Source organism: Cannabis sativa, chromosome 4 (assembly GCF_029168945.1).
Source record: "Cannabis sativa cultivar Pink pepper isolate KNU-18-1 chromosome 4, ASM2916894v1, whole genome shotgun sequence".
Classification (NCBI taxonomy): Eukaryota; Viridiplantae; Streptophyta; class Magnoliopsida; order Rosales; family Cannabaceae; genus Cannabis; species Cannabis sativa.
The window spans coordinates 71426276-71441629 of record NC_083604.1 but is presented as its reverse complement, the minus strand read 5'-3'; the positions used below and the strand labels follow the sequence as shown (position 1 = coordinate 71441629).

General features: G+C 38.8%; 1 protein-coding gene across 1 annotated transcript; it reads right to left on the bottom strand.

Annotated features, from left to right (window-relative positions):
• Positions 1-556: 556 nt before the first annotated feature.
• Positions 557-1998, bottom strand: LOC115714297 (LOB domain-containing protein 37). Its single transcript, XM_030642943.2, has 2 exons — positions 1541-1998; positions 557-1444 (listed from the first exon to the last, which is right to left on the bottom strand). The coding sequence occupies exons 1-2, from the start codon at positions 1722-1724 to the stop codon at positions 903-905; spliced, it is 726 nt and encodes a 241-aa protein (XP_030498803.1). The 5' UTR covers positions 1725-1998; the 3' UTR covers positions 557-902.
• Positions 1999-15354: the final 13356 nt, after the last annotated feature.

Genomic DNA, 15354 nt, shown 5'->3' with positions numbered 1-15354 from the left:
TAGATTAAGGGGAGGAAAAAATAGAGAGAGAGAGAGAGAGAGAGAGAGAGAGAGAGAGAGAGAGAGAGAGAGAGAGAGACTTGTCCCCAATTATGCCTGCACTTGTTTAATGCGTTTTATTATCTGTATAACTCAACTGATCCTTATAGTTCCTTGATAAATCTAAGGAATTGATTAAGTCAAAAAATTAGTTAATTACACTCACTCGTTCTCATAAAAAATTACTGTTCTAGAATTGTAAGTCCTTGACCAATTAATGAAGGTTGCGTAACATAAACCAAGGAATGAGTTAAAATAAACTTTATTTTATTTATGAAATGAGGACTGAATTAATTAGTTTAGGTTAGATTAAATTCATTTGAAAATATAATGGAGTTGGCCTTTGGGACACAACATGAGTCAGTGCCAACACGTTTTTGGTATGACTTTGTGCCAACATGTTGTGCAGGTTTGATATAAGTTACGGAGAAAGTACAGTAGGCGTAAAGTGCCGACCTCACCCAAACTAAACTAAACCAAAATCCAAAACATTCAAATTCTGAATATTAAATAAAAATAAGGAAAATGAAATTAGTTTGATTTATTCAATGTCACACTAAAATATAGCTAAGAAAAAGGGCCACCGCCAAAATATCATATTCCCCTCTATTCTCTTAATAAAGACTCATAAGAAAGAGGGAAATCCTTTCGCCGGTAATTTTACAAAAACTCCCCGGAAACTAATTAAACTTCCGAAAAAGCCCTTCTCTTTCTAGTAGTGAAAAAAGACAAATTAGACGAATATTACATAGTTTAACCTCAGCGCGCGTGAACGTACGACTCACGTAATTAAACCCAATAGAAAGAAAAAAGAAAAACTGAAAGAACACCAAAAAAAGCCATGGCTTGTTTAGATTAGAAACTCAGAAGAAGAGGTTCAGGAGCTTTCGATCTCCACCAATTGCACTCTGATCAGCCAAGCAACTATCGTAACAGGTCGTCGTCTCGGATTCTTCTGAGTTCATCGACGGAGAAACCGGCCGACGAACATCGGCTTTCCGTGCGGTCGGTTTCACCGGAAAGATCGGCGTAAGGCGGAGGTCGAGATCGGCGGTGTTTCGTAGCTTAGCTGGAGAATCGGAACGTTTTCGCTTCGGCGACAACCTGGATCGTGACGTCGAGAATCGAGAGCCAGAATTCGGATCTCGAACCTTCCAAATGTCTGTGCAAGTTACTTCTGCCTCGGAGGCCTCATCGGAGGCAGCTGTAGGAGTCGTTGCCGTCATCGTTCCTGTGCCGCCGCCTCCAAGAAGTTCCGGTAGTGGCCGTAACGTTCCGCCGCGCAGTATGGTCTCAACAGCTGCTTGGCACATGTGCCAGTTCCCTGTCCAGAGCAGACCCACAGCTCCATTAACAGGGTTCACAGTTCGTCCGCACGCTTCAAACAACAGTGACTGAAACAACGCTGCATAAGCAGATAACAGAAATCTCAGTAAGAAAAGTCACCAAAGAAAGAAAAGTTAACTCTATATTTATCTATCAACTCATCTAATGTATTTACCAGGTCTCTGAGATTCAGGGACGGCGGAAATGAAAGACATAAGGCCGGCGCGGCCGAAAAACTTGGCTACAAATACAGTGGCGTGGCCTTGCGCTTCGGCGGTTTCGATCCATTGCAAACAGGGTCTCAAAATACACGACTCGCTGCAACCCTTTCGGAGAACACGGCATCCATTGCAGCTCATCTTTTTCTTTCTTTTTTTCTTTTTTGTATGTGTATAAATAAATTTATATTATGTCTATATTAATATGTTCTCGATTTCAGGTTTCACACTTCACATGAACACACACAGATTTATTTCTTTGGGAGCAAGAAACTTATAAAAACGAGAGTGCTGGAAAAATGGAGAAACTGAAATTAAGCTGGGCAGGAACAGAGGAGGAAGCTATATATATACATAAATAAAGGAAGGTGGTGGGTTATGTTTAGAGTTAAGGTTAAGTTAAGAAGTAGAGACTAGGTTGGGTTAGAGTAAGGTTAGGTTAGTAATTTAAGAGTAGTGGAAGTAGTGGGTGAGGGCGTATAAAGTGTGTATTTTGGGGGTGTATTTAGTGGTATTGTGTGTGAGTGTGGAGAGCCGAGAAAGAGAAAATGAAAGCGGTGGGTTGAGTTTGTCGTTGTTTGGGGTTTAGTGATTGGTGTTTGTGATGTGGGCACCTTTTGTGTGCGAGATTCCAAAGTCTTGGGTGCGAGCGGCTCCGTGTTTCCGCGGATGAATGTCTCTCCACCGTTGGATCTTACTTTTTTGTTTTGTGTGGTGTGGATATTGATGGGTTGCTAAACTTTGCTTCTTTCAACTCCTTTTACATTATTATAAAAATATAATATGGTATATTTGCTATTTTTTATATATATTTTTCATTTGTGGGTTTCTTCCGTCACATTGTTTTTAACCTTTTGATTTTAGTTTTAGTTTTTTAATTATAAAGACAAGGGACGGTTTCTTTCTTCTTCTTTTTTTTTTCTCTTTTATAAATTATCATCAATATGGCAACCACATGTATTAAGAAGACAATGTTTTAATTATATATACAAGTTGGGTAAGGATATAATAGTTTATGGACTTAATGATTGAGGGCTTTGGTGCAAGATCGGGAAACACAAGCTTTGTAAGCGTTGTAATCGGAAGTTTTTTTTTTTTAATAAATAAATTGTTGTTGGAATAAATGGTAGACTGATCAGGTACAGTACTACACAGTTGAAGAAAGAAAAAAAAAGAAGCAGAAGATATGAATGCTACTTCATAGGTTCTCTATAGACCATAGGTCATACTATTTGAAATTATTATTTTCAGATTTGTCACAGGCAGAGTTTGGAGCTAGGCTTAATGCTTTACTGAATTATTATACGAAGATTCTTATTATTTGATAACTATTATAATGGTGCTTAAAAAATGATTTTACCCTATATTTGTATCAATTTTTTAAATCGTTTAATATACAACTGTAAAACTTGATCTAAATTAATGTAAAATAATAATTTTATTATCTAAAACAATAAAATATAATAAAAAAAATTATAATTTAATTTTATAACTAAATATAATAAAAAATGTTGAAATCATTTTAGCCCGTTGAGTATTTAAAACGATAGAATATTATATAATAATTAAACGAAATTAAGCAATAAAAATATCAAAATTTATAGAGATTTGATCATATAATTATAGTAATAGCCTACTCTCTTTTTACTTGTATTACTTCAAAGAATTATCGAGATTATAAGGAGTTGGTTAAGTGAATTTCTCAACAATCCTTAGGAAAACTTAATAATTATTTTTACACCATAATTGCTCTTTAAAACATATGATTTTGGATCTCTAAATAATAAAGTGATTCCACAATTTATAGGAAAAAATACATGATATAAGTGTTCTGAGACAATTAGGAATAAATAGGAAACTAAGTTAGTTTTCTATTATCTTTCTGTTAATGTGTGTTAATCCCACTAAATTAGGGATTCGATTGAACTATAAATGAGGGAGGATTTACAGAAAATATCCTTGAAGATCTGTTTCAATCGCGTCATCCTGCTCGGAGAATTTGGTTTCACTGGATGGTGAGGACCTGTTCAGACAGTCGCATACAGGCTCTGTCCGGATAATACATGTTGAAAGTTTAAACTTAATTAGGTTCACATAAAACTCTCTAGACAAACCGTCGAAGGAAAATCACTCGTCCAAACTTTGGAAATGCTCTCCACGTGTCACTCTTATTAAATGCCACATCACCCTGTGTAGAAATTGGGATAATATTTGCCCCCTAAGTCCACATGAGAACTATTTGCTCATACATGGACTTACTCGGCCACTGGGTTTGCTCGGATGGGTGACACATGTTCGGTTCTTGTACTCCATTTTGACTTGACTTGATCTGATTGCAGGATACCAATATCTGGATGTTCCTTCAAATTTTGGGCATTTAATGCTCTACCTTGAAAATTGGACCTCAATAGACGCAATGACAATTATTGAGTACCACGTGTCTGACACTTGTTGTTGACCTCGCTTTTAACTAACAACAATGAGTCAATTAATAAGCGATAAGAAATGTAATTAAGATAAGGTAAGAACCAGTAAACAATAAAGAACACAATATTTTAAAGAGGTTCAACTCCTTTAGTTCGGTAATAGCCTACTCCCCTTAGATGGTATCAACTCAAGAACAAAGAATACAATGTTTCCTCTCTTGAAACTCTCACAATGAAGTCTCTGAGTGTTTACTCTTAGATCTCTCTAAAGTAATTCTTTTGACCCCTTTTACAGTGAGGATGGATCACTATTTATAGGGCTAAATGCATGAAGGAAGGTTTTCATTTTGCTTACAATATCTATAATTAGTATTACATATTTAGAATACATAGATTGAGGGATTCTGACAGCTTGTCATAACCCTTTGATACGATCCCTGGATTATAGGATTGATTTTGTGCTTCATGATGTAAGTCTTAAAACTACTAAGTCTTGATACATTGTTAGGATTGTCTACCCTTGCCCTGCTCGTCCAGGCAGACTCTATCCGTGCAGATGTATACTGAGCTCTGTTCGGAATATCTCTTCATCCATATGTAGAAAATAGGAGCCACGTGTCACCAGTATGTGTTGCCACGTCATAGTGCAAAAAATGGGAAACATTTGCCCCCAAGTCTACACGGGAATTCCAAAGTCGCGTGTAGACTTTACTCATCTCAATTCCGTATCTGATGGGTGGCACGTGTTCGATATGCCTGTTGGTGATCCGATGTAATTCTAACCAAGAGTCCCTTCAATTTTTGACTAATTAATGCTCTAATTAAATCGTACCTCGAGACACGCCAACTATTCGTATGCTTTTGACAGTTACCCTTCTCCAAGTACTTAATTGCTTTTGATTTCCCAATATTTACTTTTGGGGGAAAATCGAGGCATTTGAAATTCGATATGATTGCCCCTTTTCACTAATCTGCTTATAAATAGGGCAAAATGTCCTAATAAACTATTTGTAGCATTCTCCTTGTTTAATGAGTTCAGAGCAAAAACACCTTTCTCTCTCGAATCCTTCGTGGAATTTATAATAAAAAGAGTTGATTAGTGTCATCCGAGCAACCTCAAAGCTTCAAACAGTGAGTAAGTTTCTTATCTTTTTCTCCTTTAATGCTTGAATCTTTAATTTTTTGGGTTTCCATTATAGAAAATTCAATAGTCTTGACTTTGTTCTAAGAAAACTGTAGAGAATCAATGTTTAGAAATACGATACTTCGACTGTAATGGATCATATAACTTGATTGTTGTGGCTTTCTAATTTAAACTTCACGATATTCGGGTCTCACTTTGCCCATTCGAGGTTTAGTGAAGAATAACCCTTAATTCGAGGTTTGAAATTTTGGGTTATGAACCTAAATCACACGAAATTTTCCTCTCTTTAATCTTTTGATTGGACCTGGTCGGTATGTTTTGCTTGTTTTTTGTTCGTTATCCCGGCCAAATACTCATCTTGTGTCTTATCTTTGTAGATGAACTCTGGTGAGTTTTGGGGAGGAGAACACCATATAGACCAGGATCTTCTCCAACTTTTGTATGAGGATCAATCTCGTCTTCGTGCTAGTCCATCCTCCTTGAGTGACGGACTTTCTAATTCGAGTTTTGAGGACTGGAAAGTGAGCAGTGAGGGTACACCTTCCCCAAAACTCGAAGTGCAGCACCACTTTTATCCCGAGCAGATTGCAGGCAAAGGTTACGGGCATTTCATTTGGGAACTCAGGAAGGGGCGGAGACGTTACTTGCTGTCCAACTAGACATATATCGTCCTGCCAGACGTAGCTGATACCATTCATGTGGACCGTCCAAGTTCTTGTGCTTTTGGCATTCCCATTGCCACTTTCTATCGTGATTGTTGCACGGCATACCAACCAACTTCCACCTAGGGAAAGGATGATGGCCCGCACAAAACAAACCATGCGAAAGATTGCTGCGACTGACCCTCACGTGGCACGACATGCCACAATGTCGAATGCTGAACAGGCTCGGTCCGCTGCTGAGGAGGATGACTATGAGGGGATGTTGAAGTCCAGGAAATAGAAGATCAGGGCGAAGTCCGTCTTGATAGTCCCTCTAAGGCTGAGGAGGAAGGGGCTGCTCGGCCTTTGCGCTTCGGAGGCTACAATGAGGCCGGGGAACCAATGTTTGAGGTTAGCGACGTCCTGGTGGAAGGTGATGACTACGTCACCGAGGAGTAAGTCGAGGCGGTTCCTCAAAGGAGGTAGGGTGCTTTTAGAGCTCGGTGGGTGTCTCCTCCGTCCATTATAACCTAGGCCCAGTTGAGGAGTTTAGAGAGAATGGATACCTGGGCAGTGTCGAATACTTTTTCCCTTCTCCAAATCACTAGGCAACTAATCCAAGGGAGGGATACTGTGCCTGGTTGAGTGCCCACACCAAGGAAGGTGCAATGCTGCCTCTGCATCCGTACTTCAAAAGGATTACGGACTATTACAACATTTTCCCGACTCAGTTCACACCCAAAGGCATCAAGTACTTATCTACCATGTTCATCCTCTACACCACTCAAGGATGGGGTGAGCCGTCTTCGCACGGTACCAACTGGCTCTTCGACTTAAAGTCAACCCCCAAGCAGAGCAGGTCGGGGTATTTTTACTTCTCATAGCTGGACGATAAGTGGTTGAAGGGTATCGTAGACCCTGCAGTTAGCAAAATAGGGTACTTTGTGGCTCAGTACTACTTTGTGACGGGTATAGAGAACGTCCACACCCGGTTCCAACAGATTCCTTCGTACTGCTGCCCTCCTTTCATGTTGAAACTTAAGGAGAGGGCACAAAAAATTCTCCAACTACCAGAGGATGATCGAAACATCACTTTTTTGACCACTGAGGCCGAATTTGTGAAGTACAAGCTCTATCTGGAGGATTTTATGCCAAAGCCCATGAAGGAGAAGAAGAAGAAGTCCAGGCCTAGCCGAGCTGAGGATGCCGAGCAGGAGAAGGAGCTTATTCAACTTAAATGTGAGGCTAAGTTAAATGGAGGTGTTGGAGCCAAACAGTATGCTCAAGAATATTCAAAGCAAGAGCAGTATGCTCAAGAATATTCAAAGCAGGAGAGGTCGAGCAAGAAGAAGAAAGCTCCCCTGACAGAGCAAGCACCAATAGAACATGCTATCAGGATTAGGGAACCTGGTATGCCTGCTCGGCCATCAACCCCTGTAGAGGGAAAAGGAAAAGTCGTCCTTGTGGAGTAAGAAGATTTCTCAGATGATAATGCTCCATCAGTGATTGTTCGAGAAAATGCCCCAGCTAGCATGCAGAGTACTTCAACTTGCATTCATTTCTCTATATTTATGCTTTCACATATTTTATGTTTGCCTCTAAATGTGTTATTTTATCTGTGCAGAGATGTCTTAGAAGATTATTCAAGCCTTGAAGAAGAGAGTAGGAGACAGCTCGGGCTTGTCTCCTCCGGCCAAGAGGTCTAAGGGTAGTGAAACTCCGTCTAAGGAAAAGGCACCAGTTGACGAGGTCATTGACTTTTCCAAGGAGCAACCCACTGTGGATCCTCCAGCTCAGAAGGTCTCAAAATCCAAGAGTTCCAGAGGAGGGAGCTCGGACGGATCTGAACAGGTTAGGGCCCCTTCAACAACCGTGGTGCTGTGCACGGAGGCCAAGAGAGGCAAAGATATGCTTCAATACTACCTGACCGGTCACTTCCTGAAGTGAGCGATCAACTTTCCGGAGCGGACAACGAGTTATCCTTAGAGCTGGTCTTGGGAAGAGTTTTGAAGGAAGTTACTCGAGTAAATCTTTTTTTTATTTCCTTCTCTTTTTAGTGGCTCAGACTTTAACACATTTGCTGTGCAGGCCAAGGTGAAAATGGCTTATGCTTACTCTCCAGCAAAATCAGCTGCTGTCAAGAACCTTGCCACCACCAACACGATGCAGAGGGATATGGACTTGGCCAAGAAGGAAACTGAGGATATGGACTTGAATTTTCTACTTTTTATAAATATGTATATAAATTATGTAATATATAGATTATATTATAATAAAAATATATACGAAAAAACTCTTTTAATCAGGTTGGTCGGGTTAGTTCGGGTTGATTGGGCGGGTTGATATTATTTTTGTTGGCCGAGGTTTTCGGCAACCGATATAATAATATATAAGAAAGTTGTAAGAAGTTTAATGCACGAGATTTTTACGTGGTTGGGGCATTAATGAGCCTTAGTCCACGAGTCTTTGTTATTTATGAGAGTATTTATTACAGAGAATGTTCTTGGTGACTTTTCTCTTTGGTTCTTATGAAACCCAGAATTCTCGACCCCTGCCTAAATGAGTTTGGGGGTATTTATAGTGTTTTTGTGGGGTGATCCCTAGAACCGAGGTACATGTCTTTCTGTATTATTCAGCAGAGACACACATTCCCAACGAGTATATCATAGGAAATGCATGGTCTAAACCCTAGGTTTTTTAGGGGTTAGGTGGATGTAACCCATTATCCTCTCTTGACTGATGTGATTTCTCATAAAGTAGCCGTCACTAGGCTCATTAATCATAGCGTAATAGCTGCAGAAGGGGGGTTACGCCATCAGACTTTAATACTTATGGCAGTTCCAATACGCCTTCTCCCATGCGGCATTAAATGCGAAGTGACTGTTCAGATAGGGTTTGATACCTCCCGGAGGTGCTTTGTTATAGCTTTGCTCTCCGGGAGTATGTGAATCCCTCATACCTTCTTCGGGGGACATGTTTCTTGTTGATCCTTTTGATTAAGAAGACTTAGTCGAATTATCTCAAAGTCTTACTCCTTAAATCCACGTGTCACAATTGCGTTGGTCCACGTATTTTGGACAAAATTAAGGGTAACAATTTTCAATCCGCCCAATATAAAGATTGGGCGGGTTATATTTTTGTCGGGTTTTTTGGTTTACAGTTTTTGTCAGGTTATGTCGGTTTGGTTTGGACGGGTTGTTTGGGTTTGGCGGTTTACAAAAATTTATGTACAACCCTAGTATTTTGGGTGGTTGTAGCAAAAGTTATGCAAGTTTCAGTTCAAAGAACTCAAACTTGGCTTGGCCTTGGTAACTTGATTTTTGTTGGGAATTCGGTTGAGGTTTCTTCATGAAAAATATTTCTTATGATGTCTCTACCAAAATTTAGTAAGGTTTTACTCAAGATTGAGTGAGATATGAACTTTTTAAAATTGGATAGGAGAATTTTTTTTATCGATTTTACCAAATAGAAACATAAATCTAATTTAGTAGTACTCAATAACAATTTCCTGTAGTTCGACCTCACCTGTGTGAGTTTAATACTACAATAGATTACGTGTGCATGCGTAACTGCTCATAATTTGCTTAACAGTCATGCGCCTAGTGAGGTCCCTTCCTAAGGACAAGTGTGCTAGTCCACAATGCCCGTTCTTACTAGGGGTGTTCGCGGTGCGGGTGGTACAGTTTTTTACTATTTTTTCAAACCAACCCGCACATGCAGTTTTTCTAATTTCCCAAACTGCACCCACACTGCGAAACTAAAAAACTGCAGAAACCGCGCCATAAAAAGTAGTGCGGTGCGGTGCGATTTTCGCGGTTTGGACTATCACCAAATAATTAAACTATCACAAATACAACAAAGTCTGAGCAACACTTGTCGAAAGTACCATAAGGCTTGAAAATAAATATGAAAAAAAAAAATTAAGTTCCAACAATACAATAATTAGTAGGCTTTGGGCTGGACCTTCACATATTGGATCTAAATAAATATAAAAATTGGTATTTAATAATGTGTGGTGCGGTACGGTTTAAACCGTATATTAACAATTCAAAACCGCAAATCGTACCCCACCGTGCGGTTTAAGAAAAATTCAAATAGCGACCGCACCGTAAAGAATGTGAAGAATATATCATCCACATTATCTTGTTAATTTAAGCATATAAGAAAAAAAATAGTTAGAGGTGCAATAAAATATTTTAAATCTTATATTCTCCATTATAAACTACTCATTGAAAATTCATAAATTATCACATGTATATAGTTATTTTCTTTTTAAAAAAAATGACTAAAATATTTTTCTAAAATACCAAAACAGAACCAGAATAACTATTTTGGGGTTGTACTATAAATTTATTTTGTATTTTTAGCGTGGAAAATAAAATAGATCTAATTAGTTGGAATAGTTTTTTTTTTGAAGGAAAATGGTAAACTTTATTAGAATGAACTTTCAACCATTACAATAGATAAAAGATCAGCAGGAGCAGTACTCTCACTGAAAATACGATCTGAATACAAACAAGAGCTACGAGCAAGACAATGTGCAGCTTTGTTTACAGAACGTTTAACAAAATTAATAGTGACTAAAGGTAAGGAAGCCAACAATGTACGACAAGCAGACACATGTTGACCAAAAGGAGATGGAATGAATACCGAACCTCGAACCGCTTGAACAACAACCAAAGAATCCGTCTCAACATCAACTCGACCCCATTGGTGTCTCTTTATCCAACTCAGAGCCTCCTTAACCCCCACAACTTCAGCTATGACCGGGTCCAAGCACCCCTCCAAGAGGACCGTGAAGGCTTCAATGAACCGCCCATCATGGTCTCGAGCCACGCCAGCCGCTCCAAATTTTCCGTCATTTGCAAAGATTGCGCCATCAACATTTACCTTAATCTTTCCCATAACCGGTTTCACCCAATGCTCCAAGTCTATGTTCGAACCCGAAGGAACAAATAAAGACCCCATTCTCCTTTGTTGAGCATTTCTCCATTGATTAAGGACTACTCTTGCCAATAGAATAACCTCCGCTGCTGACAGTGATTTCTCCCGCCAAACTAGCTCATTTCGGGCATGCCAAATTGCCCAAATCACCATCAATAATTCCTCCTGTGCCATAGTAGAATGCTGAAGTATCATCTGACTAAACCAATCCCAAAATGATGTCCAAGACACTGAGGCCATATTTAAACTCGACCTCTGCCAACATGATCTTGCAAAGGGACACAGAACCAATAAATGGATGATCGTCTCAGACGATTGGTGACACATGGGACATAGTTGATCCAGAGGAATGTGCTTGGTATTGAGTTGAACTTTAGTAGCCAAACAGCCTGTCAAAGCACGCCACATAAGTTGGTGAACTTTCGGGGGGACTTGAAGCTTCCAAGCGATCTTCCAAATTTTCATCTCAAAGTCACTAATGTTAGTGACATCAGCCTGATGTAGCAAGCGATAGGCCTCCCTTACAGTGTAAACACCATGCAGATCCAGAGACCAATACCACGTATCAATTGTAGACTCCTGAACAATGTTGGTCTTCAAAATTAACTCCTTATCCCGATCATTGAAAATATCGGAGATCACTTCCAAATCCCAACATCTTTCTCCTGGCACCATGAGATTGTTAACCTTCCACTGCTCCATACCATTAGCGATAGTAGTGACCCACGGATGAGAAGTATCTTCTAACCACGGATCAAACTGAACACTAATACTTGTACCAGGACCAACAACCCGTCGAGCGCCCTTCTTGATCAGCTCTTGTGTTTCGAAAAGTTGGAATAGTTTTTACAACATACGATTAGTACTTTTTTTTTAATCAGTCGTCAACAGTTCTTGTAATAACAAAGTTTCAGTAGTGCTTAGTTGGATAGATAAGCTATCATAAGTTGTCAACATTTCTTGCTACTTTGTCTTCATACTTTCCTATTTTTTTTGTTCTTGAGGTAAGGTTTAATAAAAAGAACTTCAACCACCACGACTTATGTCATACACACCACTCTAATATTATATCATCTTCTATATATATATAGTGGAAATTGAAATAACATTTGCATAATTTCAATATAAATTAATTTTATGTCGTTCTATTCTGTCTCAAATTTATTTGAGCTGAAATGTCTAGAATAATATTTAGACAACACAATATAATCAAACTTTTGATAAGTGAAAATTTCCTATAAAACAAAGGAATTTCAACCTCTATCCAATAAAGTGCATATATATAATATATATTAGCTTACTGTTATTTCTGTTGACAGTTAATTCAGTTAAGTGTTTATTAGGTTGATTAGTTCAGTCTGTTAAGTTAGTTACTTGGTTAGTTTCCTCTTTTCCTATTTACTGTACTGGTATATATATACCTCTGTAACCTTCATTCCAATTAATTAATTCAATTCAATTCTTCTCTCTTGTCAATTTCTCTCGCCTCTCTCTGCTTATTGCAATATGGTATCAGAGCGGAGAATCAAGATTCTCCTCTGATCTCCTTCGCTTCCGCACTTTCTTCCTGCCAAGCCGTGCTTTCTTCTCCGGCAATGGTGGTGCCCTGTTTTACCAATCTACTACCTGTTCTTTGCTGATTTCTTTCGTGAAATCGTGTCCTCTCTTGCCTGGATTTTTCTTTCCAGTGTTCTCTTCTGATCTGCCATGTCGAACAACAATCAAGAATTCTAAGCTGAAACTGGAATTGCAGCTTCTGCCGTTTCTACAAATCAATTCAACAACCAAAGAAGCCCTTTGGAGGATCCCTCAGATCCTTATTATCTCCACCATGGAGACAACCCTGGTAACATTCTTGTTTCTCAACCTTTAACTGGACAAGATAATTACATATCATGGAGCCGAGCTATGCAACTTGCCATTTCAATCAAAAATAAATTGGGATTCTTAGATGGTTCTATTTCTAAACCTCATCCTTCTGATTTTAATCTCTATAATGCATGGATTAGAAATAATAATATTGTGATATCTTGGATTCTTAACTCGGTTTCTAAGGAAATTTCCTCTAGTTTGCTCTATGATGAATCTGCAGCCGCCATTTGGACTGACTTAAAGGTTAGGTTTCATCAAAGAAACGGGCCACACATATTCAATCTCAGAAAAAGTTTAATGAATCTTCGACAAGAAAACCAAAGCATCAGTATATACTATACCCGTCTCAAGACTATATGGGAAGAATTGTCCAACTATAGGCCAAACTGTACCTGCAATGGATGCACCTGTGGTGGTGTAAAGAAGCTCCAAGAACACCACCACATGGAGTACATCATGTCCTTCCTAATGGGACTTTCGGATCATTTTTCTCAGATTAGAAGCAGCATACTTTTGATGGATCCACTGCCTGAAGCCAATCGAGTTTTTCATTTAGTAACTCAGGAAGAAAACCAGAAAGGTAATCTTGTTTCTGGAAATGATTCAAACTCTAATATGGCTTTTGCATTTCAGACAGATAAAAACAACACTTCCAAACCTGATACTCAAGGATCGAAAAATAATCCTCCAAGAAGAAATAGACCTTTTTGCACACACTGTAATGTGCTTGGCCATACCATTGAAAAATGCTATAAAATCCATGGATATCCCCCTGGATTCAAGAACAAATCAAAAGAAGCTTCAGCAAACCAAATCCAAACCGGTACCGATTCCAAAGTACCTGGTGATGAAGGCCACACTCTCCTGCCACAACTTAATGCTCTTCAATATCAACAACTATTGAATCTTCTTGCCAATCAACAACCTGGTATGCCTACTGCCGATCCTAGTTCTTCCACAGGAGCTACAGGTATCATCCTATCACACCATAACACAACACCAATAAATGAATCTTGGATAATCGATTCTGGTGCAACTCGTCATATATGCAACAATATTAATCTGTTTCAGGCCATTTATCATACAGTAAAAACCAGGTTGCTTCTTCCTAATAATGAATCTCTTTCTGTCAATAAAAGTGGTTCCATAGCTATTAATGATGATCTAACTCTCACTGATGTCCTTTATGTTCCAACTTTTAAATACAACATTATTTCAGTCAGCTGCTTGACAAATAATAGCTTCATTACTGTGAAATTAAATACTGATAATTTTTTAATTCAGGACAAGCACAACCGGAAGGTGATTGGCAAAGGTAGTGTCATCAATGGTCTCTACATGATGGATACCCCTATGCACACTGCTCATGCATTCTCTGTCTCGGCTGAGCTGTGGCATTCTCGAATGGGACATCCATCTCCACAAAGACTTGCCCTTCTTAGTGATAAACTGAATTGTACTTTTAATTCTTTACACAAGAATTCTCCTTGTTTTGTTTGTCCTCTTGCTAAACAAAGAAAATTACCCTTTCCTAATAATGCTTCTATTGCTAATAATAAGTTTGATCTTGTTCATTGTGATACTTGGGGCCCTTACCATATACCTTCTCATTCTAATTTCAAATATTTTCTTACCTTAGTTGATGATCATACAAGATTCACTTGGATCTACCTTTTGAAACACAAATCTGATGTTATTGACATAATTCCTCAATTCATTTCATATGTTAAAACTCAATTTAAGTGCATAATTAAACGATTTCTTTCTGATAATGCACCTGAACTTGTGTTTAAAAATCTTTTTGCTAAACTTGGAATTATGCATGACTTCACTTGTGTAGAAACTCCTGAACAAAATGCCATTGCTGAAAGAAAGCATCAGCACCTATTGAATGTGGCCCGTGCCCTTTTCTTTCAAGCAAACATGCCCATAAAATTCTGGTCTGAATGTATCATGACAGCAGCCTTTCTAATAAACAGAACCCCTACTCCCCTTCTTCACAAGAAAACTCCCTTTGAACTCCTCTTCGATCTTACCCCTGATTATTCTAATCTCAGAACTTTCGGGTGCCTAGCTTTTGCCTCTACTCTCAATGCCAATCGTACCAAATTTGAACCAAGAGCCACACCTTGTGTTTTCATAGGGTATCCCCAAGGAATCAAAGGTTACAAATTATATGACTTAAATACAAAGCAGATTTTCATATCTAGAAACGTATATTTTCATGAAAATATTTTTCCTTTCAAGACACTTAATACAAATGTTGTTAATGATGATCCTTTCTCCCATATGGTTTTCCCTTCATCACATTTAACTAACACATATGTGAGTGACTTCTCTACAGATCATCCTTCTGCATCAATACATACCTATGCACCTGACCATATCACCACTGCCACAGCCCCTGCTGTCCATGCAAATCCATCAGCTGCTGACACAAACCATACACCAGCAGCTTCTATCGATATTTCTGGTGCACATATGCCTCATGCTACTGCTCCTGCCGACCCAGAAAATACATCAGCAGCCCCTACCACACCTTCCATTGCACCAGAACCTCCTCACAATCCCACTGCTCCAACTCCTACAGCAACAAGAAGAACATCTCGTCCAACTAGACCCCCTACTTATCTACGAGATTATGAATGCAATTCTGCCATCCAAGACCAATCTTCTACTCCACATCCATTACATAAATTTCTTTCTTATGACAAACTTTCTACATCTCATAAAGCGTTTATCCT

Bases quoted from the DNA above. Each gene is read 5' to 3' on its own strand.
- LOC115714297 (XM_030642943.2), bottom strand. From the start codon at position 1,724: ATGAGCTGCAATGGATGCCGTGTTCTCCGAAAGGGTTGCAGCGAGTCG. The intron at 1,445-1,540 runs GTAAATACATTA...CTGCTTATGCAG, and splicing joins CCCTGAATCTCAGAGACCTG to CGTTGTTTCAGTCACTGTTG.